General features: G+C 31.5%; 1 protein-coding gene across 1 annotated transcript in view; it reads right to left on the bottom strand.

The window, feature by feature from the left end:
• Positions 1-3,100: 3,100 nt before the first annotated feature.
• LOC111642107 overlaps positions 3,101-10,212 on the bottom strand; it is a 33,036-nt gene continuing 25,924 nt past the window's right edge. The window contains exons 6-7 of the mRNA XM_023388386.1: positions 6,562-6,737; positions 3,101-3,320 (exon numbers count right to left, since the gene is read on the bottom strand). Coding sequence (XP_023244154.1) covers positions 3,101-3,320; positions 6,562-6,737 — 396 coding nt within the window. The remainder of the gene's footprint in view (positions 3,321-6,561; positions 6,738-10,212) is intronic.

Genomic DNA, 10,212 nt, shown 5'->3' with positions numbered 1-10,212 from the left:
CTGTTGTGTTTAATTATGATAAAATAAATACCAAACACCTTATTACCAGCAAAAATTTTACTAAGAACAAATGATTTTGGTCTAATACCCTCTTTGGGTTCTCTAGCTTTCAAATACATTAAAAAATTTGCATTATGAAACAGATATTTGAAAATGTGTTCCAAAATGTAAGGAACAATTTAAACTGCAAAGCGTACTAAATAATTTAAAAGTATGATAAAGAAATAAATAAAGGTAACAAGAAGTAACATCCTTTAAACATGTTGCCCTTTATTTATTTATTTATTATACTTTTAAATTATTTAGTGTATTTTACAGTTTAAATTGTTCCTTACATATTGGAACACATTTTCAGTTATCTGTTCCATAATGCAATGAATTCTTTAATGTATTTTTTCCTTAAACTGTGATACCCTCTTACCCTTTTTATATACAAACTTATTCAATACATTAACTCTTTTAATGACCTTGGAATAATCTTAGATAATAAACTTACTTTTAAAAGACACACTGATAAAATAAAATCTTTAGCTATTTGTTGAAATATACTATGGCACTTTTGTACATCCATTTCATCTAAAACTATGTTCAATACAGTACTATATTCCCTCTTCTCTGCTAACTTCCAATAGTTATTTGATTATTGCCTTCTAATTTTGGCAATCATTGCTCCATCTCATTTTACTAAAATTTCTAAGGAATTTGATAAAATTTATCTTCTTTTAAACAAACTTGCTAACCTCCCATTTAGACCTAATCTTGATGTTGTTCTTGATGTTAATCTTGATGATAATAAGTCTAGATTGAGTCTTCCATCTCTTACTGATCATGTTAAATATTTTGATCATTTACTTTTTACAAATATTTCAATGGTTTTATTTACTTCAAATTGGCTTTCCCTACAGGTTCCCCAGAGGAATATTTAACCCAGAGGTGGCCAACAGTTTTTGCCTTCGGGCCGAATTGGAAAGAGAACTTTTTTCACGGGCCAAACCAGAGGCTGCCCTAGGAAGATTTTGAGGTGGTGCGAGATCTCATTGTGGTGTCACCCCGTAGAGACTAAATTGTACATAGAGATTACAGATACATTTTTCACATTATCATGCTTTATCAACAATCTATGCTGTACTTAAGAGATTTGTAATGGAGGGTTAACTCTAAATGCACAGTGAGTGACCTTTTTCTTTTTTTTCGTTTCAGGCGTCAGAATTTTTCATCGAGTTAGTCGGACTTCAGTAGCTAATGTTGAAAGATTAATCACAGGCCACATAAGTTCATTAGATGGGCTGGATCCGGCCTGTGGGCCATATGTTGGCCATGCCTGATTTAACCTGTAATCTATCTTGCATTTTTACTCCTTCTTTTAGGCTAGCTCTTTCTATTAAGTCTTATTTTTACTGTTTTTCTCAAAACATTGTAATGTTGAACAATTTTTACATCTTGACTTAATAAATTTTAAACACATATGTAAATACATACTATATACCCCATTTCCCCAAAAATAAGACAATGTCTTATATTAATTTTTACTCTCAAAGATGTGCTAGGTCTTATTTTCAGGGGATGTCTTATTTTTCCATGAAGAAAAATTCACATTTATTGTTGAACAAAAAAAATTCCAAAGTCGAAGTTTGACGAAGGTGATGTTGACATCGGGCTCGATGACCAATTAGTGCTTACTGAACCATAGCACTATGCAAATGTGATGTGGTGTGATTTCCAGCCGACCAATTAGTTATCACCAGCCGTAACGTTATGTAAATCTGTGATTCCCAAGCCATAGTCTTATGCAAATCATGCTGTGTGGCATGATTGTCTGCTGACCAATCAGTGGCTGTACTTTCAAAAAGCCAACAGCCACTTTCAACCATCTGTCGATGACCGTTACAACTAAAAAAAAACTTTGCTAGGTCTTACTTTTGGGGGAGGCCTTATATTTAGCAATTCAGCAAAACCTCTGCTAGGTCTTATTTTCAGAGGATGTCTTATTTTCGGGGAAACACGATAATATGCAATCTTCTGTTGATCTACAAATATTTTTTTCTGCACAATTGTTTGTTATAGGTATATTTTTCTTTTGTTAGTGCTTTTAATGATCTTTATTTCTTTTTTAATTTGGGGAGAAAATAAGTTGTCCAGTGACACTTCCTATTGTGTATGTAAAATAAATAAATTGTTGAATTTCATTGAATGATGATAATTTTTTTTATAAATTAATTGAAGACACAGACTGTCCAAAAATTTTTGGTAAACCATCATTTATTCACTTTATGTATTCCAAAACATAAACCTCTGACGACCTGACCTTCTTTTTTAGGCTACTTGGCTGTCAAGTTTAAAAGCAGTCATTTAAAAAACACAGAAAAATATTCAATTAAAATTATAAAGTTAAAATTATAAAAAGAAATTCAACGATTAAAAGTTTACAAGCATTCGTCACCAGGGGGAGGCTATAGAAATCTACATTTACCAGCACATTTCTCCAGCAGATATAAGGGCCTGAAAATACCCAAATGGAAAAGATGAAGAAACAGGAAGATAACTGTAAGATCCACCAGTTCCAATTTTAACTTTATAATTTTAATTGAATATTTTTCTGTGTTTTTTAAATGAATGCTTTTAAACTTGACGGCCAAGTAGCCTAAAAAGAAGGTCAGGTCGTCAGAGGTTTATGTTCTGGAACACGTAAAGTGAATAAATGGTGGTTTAGTAAAAAATTTTTGGACAGTCAGTGTCTTCAATTAATTTATAAAAAAATAAATAAATATTTGAAAGATAGAAAGCCTGAAGATACAAGTATTTGTTAATAGTAAAATTTTTGCTGGTAGTAAGGTGTCTAGTGTTTATTTAGTAATTCAAACCAGCAGATTTGTTACATTTATAGTGATTTTTTCAAAAAAATAGTTTGCACAGTTTTAAAAACAATAAATTGAATATCAAACTCAGCTTCCTTTTAAAACATTTAATAAAACATTTAACACCTTATAACGCTGAAAATATTTATTAAATCACAAACGTTTTCAGCCTAATGGAATAGGCCATCATCAGGTGACAGGGCATCCGTGTCTACATGCTTTAATCTAACATCCTCTTTTCTATCCTAGTACTGACCATTACATGTTACAACCCAGTGATCACCTGAATCTCCTTCTCCTTTATCACCAAATGCAGTAACTTCTTGATTACCAGAGAGAGGTGAAAATAAATGACTATGAAGATGTTTTTGAGTTATTAAATGTTCTAATCTGATTGTGTCTCCACATGAAATAGGTTCTCCTCTTGTACATGTTTTTCCATTTGGTCCTTTAATTACCCAATGACTAGAAAGAAAGTTTTGTGCGTGATTGGTTATTTTTTGAATATAATAATTACATGAAATGGATGATTTTGTATCACGTGATTTGTATTCGCCAATGATAAGCGTCCGGAATTGTATGTAGTGTAGTCATGTATATAGTTTTTATCACTTCTGATGAGAAAGAAGATTGTTGGAGAGCATCGATATGCTAAATGCACCTTAGTGGTCCTGGCAATTTATCTATATATATTAATTAGAAAGTGTTTTGCTGTATGTGATAACTTTCATTCTGATGATGTCTATTTCATATAGACAAAAACATTAGTAAATTTTTCTTTTCATAGTGCTAGTGTTGGTTTTGTATGTGATGTATGAAACAGCACTCATACATTTCATTATTGCTATCTCCATTTTATATTACAGAATTTCAGTGGTTAATATTTTTTATTCAGATATATCTAGTTTTTTTCACAATGAAAATAAATGATTTTTAGGATTTTATTCACAATGCTATTATTTCATGGAATAAAAATTCTAAGATATTATAAAAGCAGATATTATAAACATAAGATTATAAAAACAAGGATTTAAAACTGGCATAATTTAGAGCTATAATAAAGTGACTAGACATCCTGAATTAGGCAGTACTACTTTTGAACTATTCATAATTATATTCAAAAATAGCTAATATTCACGCATGAGTAAGTCAAAGATGAAAAAATAACATAAAACAACAACTTACAGATAAAAAGTCACACCTTAAACTATATTTAATAAAGAAAAATATTTTTACCTAGTTGATAGGTCTATCAATTGAACTGATGAACTTCACATGGTATACACTCACAGTCTGAGAACAGTGAATGTACTGTATACCAAGTAATATTGTGTAAATCAGTTATGAAAAGAAGAGTTCATGATTTTCACTAATTATCTAAATTTTTTTACTTAGGTAAAAGGCAGTTAAAGCAAACAAACTATGCTCATAGCCATAATTAACTGTTTATTGCTGCTAATACTAAAGGTCGTTATTTTATAAATAAGAGAGTTTGACTGTATTCTTATTCTACACTGGCGGAAATTGAAAGTGTTACACCCACTCAGTATAGTCGAAGACATATGAAATTGGGGCAAAAGAATCTTTTTTTTGAAGGGTATTGAATGATCAAAAATTAAATGAAGTACATACAGTGGTATGGAAATTATGGAGACATTTGTTATGCAAAATTGCTATAGTGTTTAGTTTATAAGTTGTAAACTGTGTTAGGGAACATAACTTTTTTTGGTCCACAGGTTGTTGGTGACCAGCTATGCCATATTAATGAGTGAGAACTCTGTACACCCAAATGTCTGGCTTTGAAAGAGGTCAGATAATTGGCATGTTAGAAACGGGAGCATCATATTGTAAAATCACCCAAAGGACTGACCGTACTGCAATGTCAGTACAAAGAGTGGTCACAAGGTGGATGCAGGAAGTGTCCAGTACTCGCAGACCTGGCACAGATCCATGCAGAAGAATGACGCCACATGAAGACCACCATATTGTGCAGATGGCAGTTGCTAACAGATGGGCAATGGTGTGAGGTTTGCCGATTGGGGAGAAAGTGTCGCGACAGTCAAGCGGTCAGCACTGTCGTGTGGGAGTGAAAAAACTTACTGAGACAGGTTCTCCATCGTATACCGTTTAATAAATATAAAAATTTTTCTTACAACAAATCCTTAAAAACGGCGTAACACCTATCCAAAGTCGAGCAACAAGTTCGTAACACTAAAAGTTCAACTGTTCTGACGATAGTTTTTCTTCCAGCGATGGCGGCATGAAGACGTTGACTCCGGGCTGCACAACACTATTTGAACCAAGGTCTTCTATCTACAAGGTGGACTTTAGCAATCTTGATGGCACGGGAGGGTGAAGACAAGTCCTCCGAATATCTGACAAGTTCTCGTGGGAGAATGTCCGGATGACAAGAATCCTGGAGAGGAGCATTGCGAACCAAAGGCCAAGAACTACGAACCAAGAACATCACATCCTATTTTTGCGTGGTTTTTATAAGTTTTTTCTGGATCCAAGATTGAACATTCCGATAGGTCGATGCCGATCTACCCCTGCTCTCTAATTGGTCCCCTCCTCGTTACGAATTGTAACGAGATTGGTGCCCAGATCGCAGGGTGAGTCAACTCCGACTGACAATTTGATTCCTATCGAAGACGTTCGATCTAAGTACTCAAATTCATCCATTGTTTTAACCTGAGTAGTTTGACTTTCTTAGAAAATTTTACAGATATGTCCTTATATGGACATAAAATATTCATTTTGCATTTGATGGTTTCTTTTTACAATAAGATTAATAATTATAAAATTTTTTTCATACGAAATTAAAACATTTTCTGTACACGAATTTCGACCTACTTCCGGAGTCTCACAATGGCAGCACATATCCGAGCAGTAGTTAATGCCAGAGTCACCCCACAGACAATTGTAAACCAATTGCTTGATGCTGGACTGAGATCTCGGACCCCCATGCAATGTGTTCCTTAACCAGATTTCATCGCCAACAACAGCTAACTTGGTGTGCTGCTAGACGTAACTGGACACATGAATGGTGTACAGTTGTGTTTAGTGATGAATCCCGATTCTGTTTAGGCCAATGTGATAGTCAGCAACATGTCCACTGGCATGTTGGAGAAACAGCCCACCCTGTTGTAATTTCAGAGTATTACTCAGGTCCAACTACTGGTGTCATGGTTTGGGAGGCAATCAGTTATGAGAGCAGGACCAAGTTGGTGGTTGTTGAAGGTACAATGACCGTCCGCCAGTATGTTGACNTTTAATAATACTAAACATTGAAGCAGCCACCACAATAATAACAAATATTGTAAAGAACAAATATACATTTAAAATTAAAATTGATTAAATATTCATGTGCATTATAACAGATTTAATGTTATATTCACTCAAATAGTCAAAAAAAAACATTTTTTTTGCCTCAAAAACCATTAAAATATCAGAAAACAAAAGAAAACTTTGTAGATTAATAAGTGATTAATTATATTCATAAATTTATAGACAATTTTTATATTTTAAATCACTCTCTCTGCTATAAAGATTAAAGTTTATTAATAAATTATTACAAATATTGAAATTTTTCAAATTATATAAAAATTAAATTGAAGAATATAACTTATCTTTATCAAGAAAAATTTCATTTAAATCAGTCATTTTTAATTTGATCAGATTTGAAACTTTGATATTAAAAACATACTTTAATCTTTCAGCTTCATCTTCTGATATTTCTAATAAAGCTACTGAATCTTCAGTTATTTCCATATCTGGTGATAAAATACCATAATTAGGCAACAGTTGCCTAAAATTTGTAAAAGCTCCTGTACAAATCACAACTCTCTGTGCTTCAATGATATTACCACAATCAGTTGTTATCTGTAAATTTATAATGCATTTACTTTAAATGTTTCCTAATAGTATTAATAATCATATGAAAAAGAACAATTCAGAAAATATGGTATGGAAATTTTATTCTATTTAATGTCTTTTTTTTTTTTTTAATAAAGATATTTTACTTTCAAACAGTCTGAACTATCACATACTAAATGCATATTTCATCTGATATACAATCAATCAGATCACTTCCTTACAAATTTTATACTGATTCTAAAAATCTTAATTATATTCAAGAAAGAAATATAAGCTTCAAATAAACAAAACTTTCTCAATCCTAAAACTACTACTCTAGAAATATGTTGGAATGTCTCATTTCATGGAATAAAATTTTAACTATATTGACTTTTTAAATCTATTTTTCATCATTTTAAGACATCTTATCAGAATTTATATTAAGAGATGAATAGTTTTAATAATTAATAAAAATATTTTTAATTTTTTATATATTATTACTGAAAAATGAAACGTTTTTATATAGTATCTTTACCTGTAAATGATAGAAACATATACAAAACAAAAATTTCAGCAAAAAAGTCATGTTTAAGTATATGTATAAATTATCTATTAAATATTCAAAATTAAATAAAATTATTTTCATTTCTTTACTTAGTATGTAAAAATTTAATGCAATATTAAATATTGAAGTAGGAAAAAATACTTACAGTAGAGCATCGATTATCTGAAACAACTCGGGAATGGGATTGTTCGGATAACTGATCATTTATGAAAAAATATATTAACACAAAACTGTACTGTATATATTTTGTATCATATGTCTTACAAATACATATCTTATATAAAGTAGTACATTAAAGTAGACCTACAGTTTAGATTAACAGGGAGGGAAAGAGTGCTGCAACACCACAGCACTAGCGGAAATTTGAATTTGTTGACTGGAACACTTTTGGTTAACCGATGTTTTGATTGATTGGTATTCAGATAATTGATGCTCTACTGTATTTATAAATAAAATTCTCTCTCTATGACTATTTAATCATTGTATAAGTAAGGGCCCTAGGTTTTTGAATTTTACAACAAAAATCTTATTTTGATATGTTTATATAAATATTCAAGTATCTCTGTTGTGTTTAATTATGATAAAATAAATACCAAACACCTTATTACCAGCAAAAATTTTACTAAGAACAAATGATTTTGGTCTAATACCCTCTTTGGGTTCTCTAGCTTTCAAATACATTAAAAAATTTGCATTATGAAACAGATATTTGAAAATGTGTTCCAAAATGTAAGGAACAATTTAAACTGCAAAGCGTACTAAATAATTTAAAAGTATGATAAAGAAATAAATAAAGGTAACAAGAAGTAACATCCTTTAAACATGTTGCCCTTTATTTATTTATTTATTATACTTTTAAATTATTTAGTGTATTTTACAGTTTAAATTGTTCCTTACATATTGGAACACATTTTCAGTTATCTGTTCCATAATGCAATGAATTCTTTAATGTATTTTTTCCTTAAACTGTGATACCCTCTTACCCTTTTTATATACAAACTTATTCAATACATTAACTCTTTTAATGACCTTGGAATAATCTTAGATAATAAACTTACTTTTAAAAGACACACTGATAAAATAAAATCTTTAGCTATTTGTTGAAATATACTATGGCACTTTTGTACATCCATTTCATCTAAAACTATGTTCAATACAGTACTATATTCCCTCTTCTCTGCTAACTTCCAATAGTTATTTGATTATTGCCTTCTAATTTTGGCAATCATTGCTCCATCTCATTTTACTAAAATTTCTAAGGAATTTGATAAAATTTATCTTCTTTTAAACAAACTTGCTAACCTCCCATTTAGACCTAATCTTGATGTTGTTCTTGATGTTAATCTTGATGATAATAAGTCTAGATTGAGTCTTCCATCTCTTACTGATCATGTTAAATATTTTGATCATTTACTTTTTACAAATATTTCAATGGTTTTATTTACTTCAAATTGGCTTTCCCTACAGGTTCCCCAGAGGAATATTTAACCCAGAGGTGGCCAACAGTTTTTGCCTTCGGGCCGAATTGGAAAGAGAACTTTTTTCACGGGCCAAACCAGAGGCTGCCCTAGGAAGATTTTGAGGTGGTGCGAGATCTCATTGTGGTGTCACCCCGTAGAGACTAAATTGTACATAGAGATTACAGATACATTTTTCACATTATCATGCTTTATCAACAATCTATGCTGTACTTAAGAGATTTGTAATGGAGGGTTAACTCTAAATGCACAGTGAGTGACCTTTTTCTTTTTTTTCGTTTCAGGCGTCAGAATTTTTCATCGAGTTAGTCGGACTTCAGTAGCTAATGTTGAAAGATTAATCACAGGCCACATAAGTTCATTAGATGGGCTGGATCCGGCCTGTGGGCCATATGTTGGCCATGCCTGATTTAACCTGTAATCTATCTTGCATTTTTACTCCTTCTTTTAGGCTAGCTCTTTCTATTAAGTCTTATTTTTACTGTTTTTCTCAAAACATTGTAATGTTGAACAATTTTTACATCTTGACTTAATAAATTTTAAACACATATGTAAATACATACTATATACCCCATTTCCCCAAAAATAAGACAATGTCTTATATTAATTTTTACTCTCAAAGATGTGCTAGGTCTTATTTTCAGGGGATGTCTTATTTTTCCATGAAGAAAAATTCACATTTATTGTTGAACAAAAAAAATTCCAAAGTCGAAGTTTGACGAAGGTGATGTTGACATCGGGCTCGATGACCAATTAGTGCTTACTGAACCATAGCACTATGCAAATGTGATGTGGTGTGATTTCCAGCCGACCAATTAGTTATCACCAGCCGTAACGTTATGTAAATCTGTGATTCCCAAGCCATAGTCTTATGCAAATCATGCTGTGTGGCATGATTGTCTGCTGACCAATCAGTGGCTGTACTTTCAAAAAGCCAACAGCCACTTTCAACCATCTGTCGATGACCGTTACAACTAAAAAAAAACTTTGCTAGGTCTTACTTTTGGGGGAGGCCTTATATTTAGCAATTCAGCAAAACCTCTGCTAGGTCTTATTTTCAGAGGATGTCTTATTTTCGGGGAAACACGATAATATGCAATCTTCTGTTGATCTACAAATATTTTTTTCTGCACAATTGTTTGTTATAGGTATATTTTTCTTTTGTTAGTGCTTTTAATGATCTTTATTTCTTTTTTAATTTGGGGAGAAAATAAGTTGTCCAGTGACACTTCCTATTGTGTATGTAAAATAAATAAATTGTTGAATTTCATTGAATGATGATAATTTTTTTTATAAATTAATTGAAGACACAGACTGTCCAAAAATTTTTGGTAAACCATCATTTATTCACTTTATGTATTCCAAAACATAAACCTCTGACGACCTGACCTTCTTTTTTAGGCTACTTGGCTGTCAAGTTTAAAAGCAGTCATTTAAAAAACACAGAAGATTACCACAG

This window comes from Centruroides sculpturatus, unplaced genomic scaffold (genome assembly GCF_000671375.1).
Source record: "Centruroides sculpturatus isolate CEXI.00-Female unplaced genomic scaffold, Cexi_2.0 scaffold1662, whole genome shotgun sequence".
NCBI classification, from domain to species: Eukaryota; Metazoa; Arthropoda; class Arachnida; order Scorpiones; family Buthidae; genus Centruroides; species Centruroides sculpturatus.
The sequence above is the reverse complement of the archived record's forward strand: the minus strand, read 5'-3'. Positions and strand labels throughout refer to the sequence as shown.